This window comes from Mauremys mutica, chromosome 6 (genome assembly GCF_020497125.1).
Source record: "Mauremys mutica isolate MM-2020 ecotype Southern chromosome 6, ASM2049712v1, whole genome shotgun sequence".
NCBI classification, from domain to species: domain Eukaryota; kingdom Metazoa; phylum Chordata; order Testudines; family Geoemydidae; genus Mauremys; species Mauremys mutica.
Window position 1 is genome coordinate 57984779 of NC_059077.1, and position 15259 is coordinate 58000037.

At 41.7% G+C, this 15259-nt stretch overlaps 1 protein-coding gene across 1 annotated transcript in view; it reads right to left on the reverse strand.

The window, feature by feature from the left end:
* The window catches only part of TTC37 (tetratricopeptide repeat domain 37), an 89663-nt gene that overhangs the window by 17737 nt on the left and 56667 nt on the right, over nt 1–15259 (reverse strand). Inside the window, exons 28-34 of the mRNA XM_045021654.1 lie at nt 11635–11712; nt 9863–9987; nt 8975–9098; nt 5921–6142; nt 4901–4973; nt 4450–4503; nt 4223–4334 (exon numbers count right to left, since the gene is read on the reverse strand). Of these exons, the coding sequence (XP_044877589.1) occupies nt 4223–4334; nt 4450–4503; nt 4901–4973; nt 5921–6142; nt 8975–9098; nt 9863–9987; nt 11635–11712 (788 nt within the window). The remainder of the gene's footprint in view (nt 1–4222; nt 4335–4449; nt 4504–4900; nt 4974–5920; nt 6143–8974; nt 9099–9862; nt 9988–11634; nt 11713–15259) is intronic.

The following is a 15259-nucleotide window of genomic DNA, read 5'->3' on the forward strand; positions in this document are numbered from 1 at the left end:
TATGAAAACTACTTGCAATTCTTGCCAATCAGGGAAGCACTGAATATGCACAATATTTCTAATCCTGTACTTCTCAAGTACTCCATTCTGTGTAGGTTACGGAGTCAGATAGAGTGAGGCCGAAATATGCCTAAACAGGAAATACAAGGTGTTTGGGGAGCAGGGAGAGAAAGCTATACAAGTCATTTTGCTCACTCCCTACCCATGTTGTTTTAAGAAGTGAAATTGCATCCAACATCTTAATAGGATTTATATTTCACTATAAGCACACTTACAGGAAAGAGCTAATGGCTTAATGTGCAGTTATATTCTGGAAAGTGACTAAAATGACACTGTAGAGTTCCATTTTTGTTGGATCAATGGCTAAAAAACACGTTTCTCAGTTTACACATAGGATAAAAGTCCTAAAGACTCCACATTCCTTAGCTGTCCTCCCTGCAAACTCCCCCTGAGATTGGAAAGTCATGCTTTTATTTCTGAATCATGTATCACCACTAATGAGAAGTAGTCTACAGACAGAATTTATAGTTTTATTGATGAGTAACCACAAAATAAGGCAGTCAGATATGTTGATGGGCTCAGTAGAAAAAATACTAGTCCAGGGGTTCTCAACATTTTTCCTTCCTGAGGCCCCCTGAACATCCTATACAAATTCCACGGCCCGGCTGTGCCATGACAATTGGTTTTCTGCATAAAAGCCAGGGCCAACGTTAGGGGCTAGCAAGCAGGGCAATTGCCCAGGGCCCCACGCCACAGGAGGCCCTGTGAAGTTGCTCAGGCTTTGGCTTCAGCCCCAGGCAGTGGGGCTGAAGCTGAAGCTCGGGGCTCCGGGCTGGGGTGGACCCTTGGGCATAGGCATAGTTTTACTTCTGTTTTGGGGGAGCAAGGGCTGGTGAGGCTCCAGCCAACTCCGCACAGCAGGGTCCAGGGAGGGAGCGCCACCCTCCACCCCCTGACTCACTCAGGAGACCACTCTGCCTGTCTGGGCTGGAGGGGGACAGAACCAAAAAATTTAACTCAAAGGGGAGGGATTCAGTTCATAAAGTTTGAAAATCGCTCAGGGTGCAGGGAGGGGGTAGCTAGGGGCTGTGTGAAGTGAGGGGAGTAGCTCAGGGTGCAGAGAGGGGGTAGCTAGGGGCTGTGTGCGGGCAGAGCAGTAGCTCAGGGTGCAGGCAGGGGGTAAGCTAGGGACTGAGTGCGGGGGAGGGGCTCTCAGTTCAGCTCCCAGCTTCAGCGGGGGGAGGTGCGCTGGGGCTGAAGCTACTCCTAGGTGGTATGAGGGGGGAACTGCCGCCTTCAGCCCCACGCCGATCCCGGCTTCAGCACTGGGGCTCGGGGCACCGGGTTTCAGCCATGGTGCTCGGCAGCCCCCTGAAAGGGCTCACAGACCCCTGGTTGAGAACCACTGCTCTAGTCTGACCTCCGGTACAACACAGGCCACAGAACTTCCTCCAAATAATTCCTAAAGCATATATCATAGAATCCAGCTCAATATCTTCTACATTAAGTGCCTGAGAAGTTTTGTGTACTAGCAGCGACATCACTGAGTCCCAGAGAACCCTTTTAGATTAGGCTACATGTTAAGTGTTATTACAAAGAAGGGAATGTTTTAAGAAGCTCCAGGGAATATAGTTTCCTTTGCTTCATAATGATGGAATTTTGTATACTTAAACTGTGCACTTATTGCAGTGTTTCCAAACACTACTCAGAGGTTATGGGACAATATTTTATTTTTGTCCAACATTTGTGAAGAACCTGCTTCTCCCTGAACATCTCTGTATATTCTGCAATCCCAGAACAGCTCCACATTTTCAACAAACGTTTACTTCTGTCCCATACAAGTCCAGTGTTCCCACTTCAGTTACTGTATTAAGGTTGCAAACTCAGGCACTCAAAAGTTAAGAAATGCCAGAATCAAGCATGCCTTGGCAACCTTAATTCACCCCCCTTGTGTATATGCATTATGATACAGCAGTTAATTACATAGGACTCCTGCCTCATTCAGTGTACAGAGTGGACGGGTGCTCACTTAATGAGCAGCTATTCAACGTTGTGTTTTCTCTTCATGGTGCAATGTGTAACTTCCTAGGTTTTTATTTTTAAACCAAACTGAAAAAACAAATTCCATCAAGTAGCACTGTATCAACAACCACATAGTTCATCAGCAGGGGTGTAAACTTAAGATCCACTGCCCAGACCTCTGCCACTTAAGTTAGTAGAAGTAGTAAGTTGTCACCCTCTGTTAGTAGTAGTAAGTTGTAAAATTAGTAAGTTGTCATCCAGAATTGGGGCGGCGGGGAGGCAGGGGCACACGAACTCTGCCAGTGCGTTTCACAGATATTGCTATGGGCAGAGGAATGGTGTAACTCGGGAATTCTATATTCTATTCCAGGCTTTGGAGGGGAGTGTGCTCTAGAGGTCAAACTGTTCTGCTCATTTCAGGGCTTGCCCTTCTGCCCTGTTCCCTCCATCCTGATCTCTGTACCATAGTGTCTCTTCCCTACCCCTGACTCCTTGTCCAGTCTCATTCTCCTTGCCTATCCAATCCCAGCCTCCACTCTTCTGCTTCCACTCGTGGTGTCTCTGCCTGCTCTCCTTTGTACCCAGTCTCAGACTACTTGCCACAATCTACTCCTTTCCCTCCCACCTGGTCCCCTCTGCATTCAAATTAGATTGCTTCTTCCTCTGGGCTGCCAAGGTGTCAGCAGGGAGATCATTCAGAGCACAGGAGAGAGAGGCTCTCTGCTCTCAGTTCCAGTGCCCAGACTGAAGCAGCTATTACAGGGAAAGTCTAGTTTTGCCCTTGTAGTCTTGAGCTGAAGGTAGCATGCTAAGTTGCTCTCTGGGGATGGTGCCCGCCCAGACCAGTCAGCACTAGAGGCTCAAACATGCTCAGAGTGGATGGAATCTTTCTTGATTTTAGCAGCTAAAATGTCCATAACCTCTATGAGCAAGTACAAACTGGGTTTATTCTAGGTTTTATAATTTGACTTAATTTGGGCAAGTTTTCATAGGGATGGCAAAAAGGCACATCCAATCACACAAAGGCCACTACCCTGCCAAATTACAAGTCCTGGACTCCAAAGCACAAGTGCTTTGTTGAAAGAAAAGATCACCAGAATTTTTTTTTTAAATGGAAAAATGTATTTTCTCTTAACCCCATTCTCAGAAACAGCTGAACTGTTCTGGCTGAAATTTTCCAAACTAAAATTCAGCCTATAGGCCGATACTCACTATGGAAAATTTTAGACAAATGGGTAAAAGTTTGACAAAGTCATAAGTACCTGAAAACAGAGTCTTATGAGAAGCATTGGGCAACAAAGCTAACACGCACCAATATCAGACCCGCCTATACAATTATTTGCATTATCATAGTGCCTACAAATCCAGGTCATGGACCAGGGTCGCATTGGGACAGTGTCTAATGCTCCAGGGAGATCTCAATTTATGTATAAGACAAAATACAACAGATGGAACAATAAGACAGTATTGGTCAGCAATGACAGGCAGTGGTCTCAGCACACCAGCAGCCTACACTGTTAAAGTTTTTGTAGGCATCATAGCAGGAGATTTTTTTGAGAAGGGACGTGAAGGAGAACAATGAATAAATGCTGGAAAATGAAACAAAGCTACAGAAAGTGTCAAATCATCCTATATCTGTGAGAAAGTGATAAAAAAGTTTAGTTTTTATGTATTATGTTAATGCATACCACAGCATTAACATTGTAGAAGAAATTTAACATTTTGGTATTTGACGTCTGAGTACTTGATTTCACAATCTCAACATTAGTTTTGCATTTACTATAATAACAAAGATTGCCATTTGCTAACAGGACAGCTGCCTATAGTACTAACCAACATTCAATACATTAATACACTGTTTGCAATCCAAACTCTCAAAAATCATGAATACATCTTTCCTGGTCAGTGCAGCAGGTTATAATTCATTGAGTATCTGAATTTTGTGACTGGTGTGTGAAACAACCACCACCACAAATCTCTTCTCTCATTGGGAGATTAAATAATTTCCAATGTTGTCAGAGTGAGCCTCAACTTCAGCACTTACCTATCCCTTGATGTGTTCAAACAGTCCCTGGAAGCTAGTTCTATTTTACTTGATCAAAGGACTCTCCCTGAAATATTACTGGAATCCTGTCTAACAAACAGAAGAAGTTTAAAATAAAAAACACAGTATGAATGTTTGTGATAGAGTAATGATCACCTGGAAAAAGATGGACTGCCTTTTGGATATCTTTCAGTGCGTTGTTTTTCTCATCTTCAGCTGAATGACATCCCATCGCCAACTGATTAACTGCAGTATGCAGCAGGGCTTTCTACACATGAAGAATAAGCAACATTAGAGTGCTTCAATATTACTTTATAAAAAGCCAAAACATGTTCACTTTAGGATTATTTATTGAATTAAAAAATCTGAAGTGAAAAACAAACCTTTCCATGGTTTAAATCAAGTATATGAGCAACATTTCCTGCCACAGCTCCACCCTACAAGATAAATATTGAACGGATTACATCACTATTGTTTAATGCCGGGGTTTTACAAGAGATGTTGAAATGATACGATCATTCTTCTGATCTTGACCTTGATCAGCAATATGAACTAATTTTCCATTCAAGTATTTTCTCTTCCAAGCTGATGCATAGTGTTTTTATTTATTTTAAGGAGAGCATCACTGCTTTTGTTAAAGCATACACACAAAGAAGATAGTTGCGCATGCAACTTGTCAGAAATGCAATTGTGAATGCAATCATAATAGTAGTTCTTGTTAATTAGTGTACAGTAGCATAATAAAAAATGTATTACTGAACTCTACTCAAATATAAATATATGTTGCTTAACACATGGTCATAGCTTAATATATGATAATTGCAACACACATACCTTTGCATTTTGTGGCGTATACAGAGGAATAAGTCGAGACAGAAGAGCCCAAAGGGCAGGATCATCTGGGTTACTACAGAAGAGAGTAAGTATATTCAGATTTGCATTTCCTATAGAAATTACTTAACCATGTGAATCCTGCTTGTCACATCTCTGGATAGGCATCTACTTTCATACCTCCTACTGTAATCAACTCTTACATCTGTAATCTTAAAAAAAGTTATGCAAACAGCTTCCATGGCTAGTGACTTAAAGTGAATAGACATATACGATTATAGATTAGATAGACTATATTCTCCCTAATATATCAGTGTCATCAAAGAACAGGGACATGTTATTAAAGATCAGAAACCTGTTCTGGGATAAGGGAATTTAAGATAATCTGGAAAGAGAGATGAATAGGATAACGGTCTGAAACATTTGAGAGGTGATAGTACAAGTTGTTGGTTGTTAATGGCATAACCAAGAGCAACAGTTTGAAACTTAATGCCGCCTCCCCCACATTTAAGTTAATCAAAAAACATTTAGCTAATGGAATCAACTGCCTAAGAAACCATTTAAGATTACATTAGATAAAACCTGAGGGATCAGTGCAGAGAAGAATCTGGTGCAGTGCAGACCTTTCCCAGCTTTATCGGTAAGATTCTATTGAACAATCCAGAGACTGGACAATGAGCACACAGAAGTTTATGATACACATGCTGACCATAAGTACATTCATAACTGCGTACTACAGTGTAATGTGGTCCTAAGAGTAAAACAAACAATCTGATCCCATAAAAAGGTGGTATGATAGTATTTCAAAAATGAAAGAATAAAGGCAGCTCCTACCATTTGACTTGATCTAAATGAATGATGCTCGTCACTCTTAAGATACCAGAGTTTGTCTCGAGGTATGTTGTAAAAGTGTAGATATTTGCTTAGTAAGTCTTGTTCCAACACTCACAAAGTTTTAAAAGGATAATTTTGGGAGGGTAAAAGTTTAATTGCCATTAATGTACAAAAATGCAGACTACACACCTATGGACAGCTTTGGAAGCTTGCCTCTGCACTCCCACATTTCTACCTTGCAGCGCATACACAGCAGATGTAATAAGGCATCTCTCATAAACGTTATCCTTGCTTTTTGTGTGCTTCAGTAATTCTTTAAGTGCTGCTGTTGCAAGTGTAGCATCCTGCTTTGCCAGACCTAGAGTGCACAGAGCCTGCAGGCTTTCTATGGTAGGTTCCTTTAATATAGAGCTGTAAATCCAATGGAAAACAAGTTATTATGTAACACAATACTAGCCTCAAGTATAGTTTGCAGGATTTGTCATCTACTTCTACTTGTTATAGTGTTGTAAGTGCAACAAACAGTAATTTACTTACAAGATTCTCTCCAAATTGTAACTACCTCTTCAGAGCAACAAAACATCTTCTTTAGCTCATAGTATGTTTGAATTCCTAATCCATAATAATGTGGTGCACTGAATTAATGTCTCATGACGAGACTCTCAAACTCAGTCCTACATCAATATTCTTAAGTCCTTTGGATAAGATTGAGTACAAGGAGTAATGTGGGTTTCAGCTTTTAAAGCTCATGACTATTGCTTGGCAAGAATTGGGCATGTTTAGTTGTCTTTGTTTAAAAAGAGTAGCCATAAAAAATGAATGGTAATGGAGACAAATATCTCCTGAACCCTACGCATCTACTTTCTCTTGAAGCAAACTTTTCTCCAATAGTATACATTATCTTATAAATATAAACTCAATTACTCATACTAAGCAATCTGATTTTTGGGAAGGAGGTTTGCTCCCCCCCACACACACATTTTCTAAGGGCATGGCAGTATTTGACATGTGATTTAAATAATTTTGTTATGAGAGCTTTGATTTAGATTCCGTAGAGTAAAAAGGATCAAATCTCTGCCAGGAAAAGAATTCCCTCTTACATAAAATTGTGTTTCAGGTAGCTGTAGAATTTCTGTATAATTTTCCAAGCTCATCTAAGTTTAAATTAATTGTGTTTGAGTAATAAAATCTGCACAGAGCTAGCATTCAGGGTACAGGATATATGCATTTCCCAGTTTTAAAAAAACAGATGCAGGAGGGGAAGGAATATTTACATCTTCTGTCAGTATCTCATATTTAGCAGTCTGCACTGTACCATGAATACAAATATGACTACTGCAACTCCATGCTATAGCAACAGGAATCAAGAAGGGAGACAATTTGCAGTCCAGTCAGTAGATTAGTCCTGCTGTTCAACATGCTTAACTATATGTGCTGCACTTTCCATGAAGGAAACATGTGCAAGGAGGTTAGGAAGTTAAAATGAAATGTATGTGCATTAGCCACTGTTGGTGAAACTTTAGAGGGGAAATTGGAATACAGAATCAAAGCCCAATGAAGTAATTGCTTTTATTTACTCAAAATAATGTTAATCTCTATAAAGAGTATTCTAAAAACGTATTAAAAACAGCTAACTATATTGCTGCTTAAATAAGTACAAAAGTAGCTGTTATCTACTAGTTTTATAGAAAGCTTTGAACAGTACTAATGCAGAAGCAGAACTACTTTCCATGAAGAAGTGGGAGAGCTGTAGGGAGAAAAACTGATGCAAAAAAACCCAAACAATACATCACAAGAGACTGCACAAATTCAAGATGTTCTGATATAAGAGAAAATTGCTGCAGTATCATCTGATCAAATTAAAAGGAAACAAATAACTATCAGAATTTGGAATGATGAGAATTCATTTATTTGGTGGTCACATCCTAAAATTGGAAATAAATATGAATATAAAGGAGATACCTGTTGTCATTTAGCAATGGAATATGAAAAGGTTCCTAAAAATATTGGTCCTATTGTTTCGTTTTAGTACTGATGATTTCACTGGAGGTCAAAAATTTAATATCCTACTTCTATGCTGTGTTGCTAATCAATGGAAGAAAAACAAACTTCCAAAATCTTGGTTAGCCAAATTTTGTGAACTACAGATGGAAAAATATACTTATGTTATAAAAAGCAAAAAAGAATAGGTTGAAGAGTTAGACCTTTTGTTACTTCTAACTCCAACACAAGACAACAGTTATACTCTTTAATATCAGCTATAGACACCAAATATGTCTAATTATGTGAAATTCTTTTTTGAAAGTTTGTGTGTTGCCATCAGTCCTCTATATGGGGGTAAAACCCAACAGTACAATTTAAAAGTCTTGACACGTTTCACTTTGTAATGTTACATGCTTCCAGTTAAAAATGATGCATTTCCAGAGCATTTACTAGTTTTCTTTAATGCTAGTGATTAATGTTATGTAGGAAGCACTCATTGTTGAAATTTATGTTAAAAATAGAAAGAGCACTTTCGTGACTAACTAGAAATAACATTTTCCTACATCATGTTAATCATCAATTACTCAGGATTTAAAGCACCAGGTAGCAGACCTCCATTATTTCAGTAACTTGAGGATTTGCTAGCAGGATGGAGGTGGTCAATATGGCCATGTTTCTGACACTGTATTCTTTGATAAACAGGGAAAGTAATGTTAGCCACTCTGCTCAACACTGGAAGCTGAAATGGTAGAGCTTAATTTCTGGCTGTCAACTGCCCAGTAACAGACCAGGCACTTTTTTAGTCTTCCAAGTGCTGAAAGATAAAAAAACACTTATAAAATGCAGAGGTGAAACAGGACTGCTGATCTTTAAGTGAAATCTAGAGAGTGCTGCCATGACACTTTGTGATGCTTAGAACATTATTCTTTGGGGGATTTTTAATTACTTTAATAAAGAAAAAGTTACATTTCTTGTAGCTGAACACCACACAAACATGCTTTTCCTAAATTTAAACACACATTTTAGACATACACAGCAAGGTACTCAACAAATGTGAAGATAAGTACTACTGGTAGGTACATTACCACTGATTTTAGATAAGTTTACAAAGTTACCTTCAGTGTTTGTACCTCATTACTTTTGGGCTAAAAGAAAGTAAGCCCCCCAAAAATTTCCAAGTTAAAGCTTCTAACAGCACTTTCAAATTCTGACAAGGTCTCTCTCTCTCTCTCTCTCACTCATTCTACACCACCCACATACCATTTAAACAGCAACGTCTTTGCAGCATCCACTTTATTCTGTTTGTACTCCATTATTGCAAGGGCTGTCAAGATATGGGCTTTGTCTTGTTCAGATTCGGCAAGAGATAAGGCTGTCTCATAGGCTGGGAATATTAAATTAAGATAGAAATTTAAAAAAGCAACTAAGATTTAAAAGCATTCTGGAATGACAAGATACAGACATGTATCTGCACTATGAGAGTCTTTAGTTATATGATCACATACATTTTTCCTTACTGGACCTGTGCCACATTCAGTGCACAGGTTGGACACAAAGGCAGAATTAAGGTTGCACAAGTACATGAAACTGTAAATCTGGAATTTCCTAACTTCTGAGAGTTTGACTTTGAAACCTAAATAAATGTTCATGTGTAATGAATGCTAAAAATTGTTGAAATGTGATAAAGGAACATCTAGGAAAGGAATATGTTCTCTTGATGTTTCAAGATTCCCTGACCCAAGCAGCAAAAACCCATTTTTAAAGTTTAGCCTCCACTTTTGTTCATAATACCTTTATTTCCCTACCCTCTCATACTGGATGTAGAGAGGGTAAGCAAGTACTGGTACTGCCACCGTGTTCTGCCTTGAAAATGTCAATTGATATGTAAAAGATATTTTTTCCAGTACACTGCAATAGCTCATGGCAACTTTCTGAGTAGCAGTCTGGTGATTATGATGAATTTTATATAAAAATCTGAAAATTCTCTGCCTTTATTATACCTCATACTACCCCAATGCGTGCATAAATTGGGACAGAATTTTTCGTTCAGATGTACAAAGTCAAAAGGGGATAAGTGTTCATTTAGAAAATGCCATATTCCTTTAGTGTCAGGCCATGTACTGCACTTTTGTTTAAACAGACACTTACCTTTAATGCTGTCTTGTAAAAGCCCTTTCTTGAAGTAAGCTAGTGCAACTCCTACAATGGCATCTAACTCTGTGAGAGGAGTGGATATGTAAGCCTGGATAGCCTTGTCATATTGACCTATGGCACTAAAAAAAAAGAAAGAAAGAAAGAAAGATATGCCCCAAATCAGCTTTGAACTGCAGTTTTAAGCAGGATCAGTTCATGATCTGTACAACCATCAGCTAAATTCACTAACACTGTCTTTTATAAGCCTAGTACATTAAAATGAAAGGGGGTGAATTTTGGTTTAAAGAAATGTAGAACTATTAGGGTACCCTCAAAACCCTTCATTCTAGGTGGAGTCTGAACTTATTGTTAATGTGGATATTTGCAATCCCATTTCACTTACGTGAAAGCTTAAAGCCTGTGTTACTAGCTCAGAAATACTATGTTTAGTCAGATTTGCAAAATAAATACAGTTACGCCTTGTTGGAGCTCTCTGATGTTTGTATCAACATATGAGCACACTAATTTTAATTGATCACATATACTATCCAGGGAATGATATTATAGTGTGATACAAAGATACTGCCTAGTGATTGCTATGGGGGAGGAGGAAGAATAGATTTGGCAATCTTGCTATGAATAAGACCATCATAGAAGAAATGCAATAGGACTATTTACTAAAGTTTATTAACAATCATGGGAACTTTGTACTCGCACAAAAATGTTGCATCGTTTTGAATTCTTCCTGGGAGACCAGAAATGATCACATTCACATACAATACATGCAACATGGAATGTGAACGTCATCACAACAGTTAGTGAATCTTTTTAGTCTACCAAGATCCTCTTAGAAAAATAAATATCATGGGAAGACATGACTTCTCTAGGATGAGGGCAGGGTTCTATCACTCATGTTGAGGTCAGAGGTAGGTATTTCCTGCCTAAGAAAGATTTACTTCAAAAATCTTGCTTAACAGAGCTGAAGCCACCACAAAGGAAGCAGTTTGAAAGTGTCCTCTGATGTCAAGATTCTCTCCATCCTATGCCCCTGATATGGAATCAGAGGACTAGAAGGTACTGATGCTTCTGACTGTTGAGGCAGACACAATAAAGAGTAGAATTATCTGTGCAATAGTGCTATTTATAAGAACTAGTTCATGTCAGTCAGCATGACCCCAAAGGTCAAAGCAATAGCACAACTCTGCTACAGGAGCAACCCTATCCCAGGAATACTAGATCCAAGATGCCACTCTATGAGGATTTCTCACATAACTTTAGACTCCAATATGGGCAATCTTCTGGAACTGGATCTCAACAAAAAAATTCTTGCTTTAAAAAGTATTGACAACATACAGCAGCTAACTACTCAAACTACAAACTGGATTACCTGCAAAAAGAAAGAGAATAAATTCCAAGTCAGATGGCAGGTAGAAAAACCAAGAGAGTTTGAGCTTCCTTCTGCGCACTACATAAATAGAGACAAGTAATGCTAAGTTAAACCTAACTGTTGAATTATTATGGGTACAGCTCAGAGCTTAAAGAATGGAAAACTGTGAAAGCAATTTAATGAAGGTATGTATAAGATACTGAAGCTCTAAATTTTGTGCTGCATATGATAAAAATGGTTTAAGATTAAAATGAAAGTTAAATATGAATAGCTTATCTGCCATAAAGTACCCATTAAATGAAGGATGTGGCCATTCCTTTTTCTGTGGTGGAATTACACAAAGTAATACTGTGATACTGCAAGAGGTAACAACTTAAAAAACAAAATAAACACTGCTTACCAGAGTGATCTACCATAATTTTGCATTGATATGTTATACTTTTCTTTATCTTCAGAGTTCTTCAGCAATGAGACCGCCCTTGAAAGTGACCATAAAGAACAAGTAATTCACAAATATGCCCAAGAGTACAAGCAAATGGTTGTTATACTTTTGCTTATTACTGCCAGTGACTTATCTACACTGTAAGTGTTGTTCTGTCTCTTTAATAATGGCTTAAAATTACAAACATTTGCTGTGTTCAGTGATCACTACTGCATCCATATTATCCCCCCTTTTGGGGAAGAACTGTGTTTCCCTGCAGTAGAGACAATGCAACGATACTTAGTTTCCAAAACCATATTGAAAGATTCAATATATTGCAAGGTTCTGTGGTAATTTCCATGAAAGGCATTGATTAATTTGCACTTCCTTGAAAAAAAAAAAAAAGACAGTTACCTTTTTCTGTAACTGGTGTTCTGCGAGATGTGTTGCTCATGTCCATTCAACTTAGGTGTGTTAGCTCGCCACATGCACCGGTGCTGGAAGCTTTCCCTCAGCAGTATCCGTAGGGGACCAGCTCTGGTACCCGCTGAAGTGACACGCGTATGCAGGGGTAGAAGGGGCACCGCTGGTGCCTTCCACCCTCAGTTCCTTCTTGCCGGAAACTCAGACAGTGGGGAAGGAGGACAGGTCATGGAATGGACATGAGCAACACATCTCCAATAACACCAGTTACGAAAAAAGGTAACTGTCTTTTTTTCTTCGAGTGATTGCTCATGTCCATTCAACTTAAGTGACTCCCAGCAGTACCCCTGGAGGCGGGTAAGGAGTTCACGAACATGTAGATTACAACACGGCTCTGCCAAACCCAGCATCATCTCTGGCCTGCTGCGTGATGGAATAGTGGGCCGTGAATGTGTGTACCGAGGACCACATCACGGCTCTACAGATGTCCTGAATCAGAACGTGTGCCAGGAAGGCCACCGAGGATGCCTATGCTCTAGTCAAGTGGGCTCTGACAATCGGCAGCAGAGGGACTCCCGCTAACTCACAGCAAGTCCGAATGCAAGAGGTGATCCAGTTAGAAATCCTTTGTGTGGACACTGGGAGGCCCTTCATCCTATCAGCTGTATAGAGGAAAAGCTGAGTCGACTTACGGAAAGATTTGTCCGATATAGGTAGAAACCCAGAGCCCTTCTTATGTCCAAAGCGTGAAGGCGCCTCTCTTCACTAGTCTCCTAAGGCTCAGGGCAGAAGACAGGAAGAAAGATGACCTGGCTCATGTGGAAAGCAGATACCACCTTGGAAAGGAAAGCCGGATGGGGCCAGAGCTGAACCTTGTCCTTATAGAAGGCCACGTACAGAAGTTCTGAGGTCAGGGCTCACAGCTTGGAGACTCACCTCCCCGATGTCACTGCCACCAGGAAAGCTACCTTCCAATGATAAGTGAGATAGGGAGCACAAGGCCAAAGGCTCAAAGGGCGGACCCATGAGCCTAGGGAGAACCAAGTTGAGTTCCCACTGAGGGGGCGGGGACCGGATTGAGGAAAGAGCCTCTCGAGGCCTCTAAGGAACCTAACCGTCATATCATGGGAGAACACAGTCTGTCCCTGGATTGGCGGATGAAAGACCAAAATGACCGCCGGGTGCACCCTGAGGAGCGCGCTAGGCCCTGGTTCCTCAAATGAAGCAGGTAGTCCAAGATCGACTGCACTGTAGAATGCGAAGGGGAGATGCCCCATTCGTCCGCCCAGTGGGAGAACCTCATCCACTTTGCCAGGAAGGTCTGCCTAGTCGAGGGCTTTCTACTCTTGAAGAGGACCTTCTGGACCCCGTGCCAACAGGCCCATTCCTCAGTATTCATCAACATCCACGCGGTGAGGTGGAGGGACACAAAGTTGGGATGCAAGAGTCAGCTGTGATCCTGGGGTCGGTCCACCATCATAGCGAGGTAAGTACCATCGTGGGGATGGTGGCGATCTTCTCCAGGTGGTCCCTGGACTAGGAGTAGACTGTCGCTAGCCATTGCTGCAAGGGTTATATCCAGAGCCTGATATGACGCACCACATATGCACATGCCACCATGTGATCTAGTATTCACAGGCAAACCCTGACCGTGGTCAGGGGAAACACAGGCTTCCGCGATGAGGTCTGTCAGTACCCTGAATCTCTCCAGCGGCAGAAACGTCCTGGCGCAGGTCAAGTCGAGCACCGCTCCGATGAACTCTATCCTCTGTACCAGAACTAACGTGGATTTGTCATCCTTCACCAACAGGCCGAGGCAACGGCACATCGCTAGCAGCACCGTCATGTCCCCTTGGACCTGGAGTTGCCCTTCACGAGCCAGTCATCGAGGTACCAGTAGATCTGGATACCCCGATGTCTGAGGAAAGCCGCCACCACTGACATGCACTTGGTAAATATCTGTGATGCTGTTGGTAGGCCAAATGGGAGGACTGCAAACTGATAGTGGTCGGGACTTACCGTGAACCAGAGGAAGCATCTGTGTCCCTCAAAGATGGTGATGTGGAAATACACATCTTTCAGATCGAGGGCGGCGTACCAGTCTCCCGGATCCAGGGAGGGGATGGTGGAAGCCAGGGAGACCATACATAACTTCAGTTTCGTCTAAGTAGCAGTTCAAGCTCCACAGGTCTAGGGTGGTATGTGGCCCATACATGCCTTTGGGGATTAAAAAGTACCGGGAATAGAACCCCTTGTTCCTGTACTCCACAGGAACTACCTCCACCACACCCATCTGTAGTAGACCCTCTACCTCCCGTACGAGAAGATTCTCGTGAGAGGGGTCCCTGAAGAGGGACAGGAAGGGTAGGTCGGAAGGTGGGGTAGAAAGTAACTGAAGGGTGTAACCCTGCGCCACCATATTGAGGACCCATGGGTCTGATGTTATAGACGCCCATGCAGGGAGGAAGCAAGAAAGGCAGTTGGCAAACAGAGGGGAGGAAGTATCCAGGGAACAGTCTGGTAGGTCGCCCTCAGGTGTACCCTCAAAACAGGCACTTGCCTGTCTGCTTACTGCGGGGCGAGCCAGTCTGGGATGTAGAGGGGGGTTGTAGTCCCTGGATCTTTTGTGGGGAGGCTCCTCTGGCTCTGAGGCTGCTGTGGCTTAAGCCACTTGCGGCCAAGTCCAAGGACATATGGGCCCAATGTTTTTAGGGTCATATGGGAATCTTTCAGGGCACGGAGCTTAATGTCCATCTGTTCTGCGAACAGGGCATGCCCGTCAAAAGGGAGGTCTTGCATTGACTGCTGAGCCTCCAAAGAAAGACCAGAGAGGAGCACCTAGGAAGCCCTGCGCAACGAGATGGCCAGTGCTATTGTGGGTGGCGGTGTCTGCAGCGTCTGATGCCACCTGGAGAGCTGCTCTGGCTTCAGTCAAGCCCTCATCCAGGATCACCCGGAACTCCTTCCTAGAAGCCTCAGAAAGGACGCTCTCAAACTTGGTCATGGCCTGCCACATATTAAAATCATAGCAGCCTAGTAAGGCCTCACGGTTGGCCACCTACAACTGTAGACTGGAGGATGAATAAACTTTACACCCAAACAAGTCCAGTCTCCTTGAGTCTTTATTCTTAGGGGTAGCCCCCGGTTGACCCTTTCCCTGTGTTTGACCACCTCTACCACT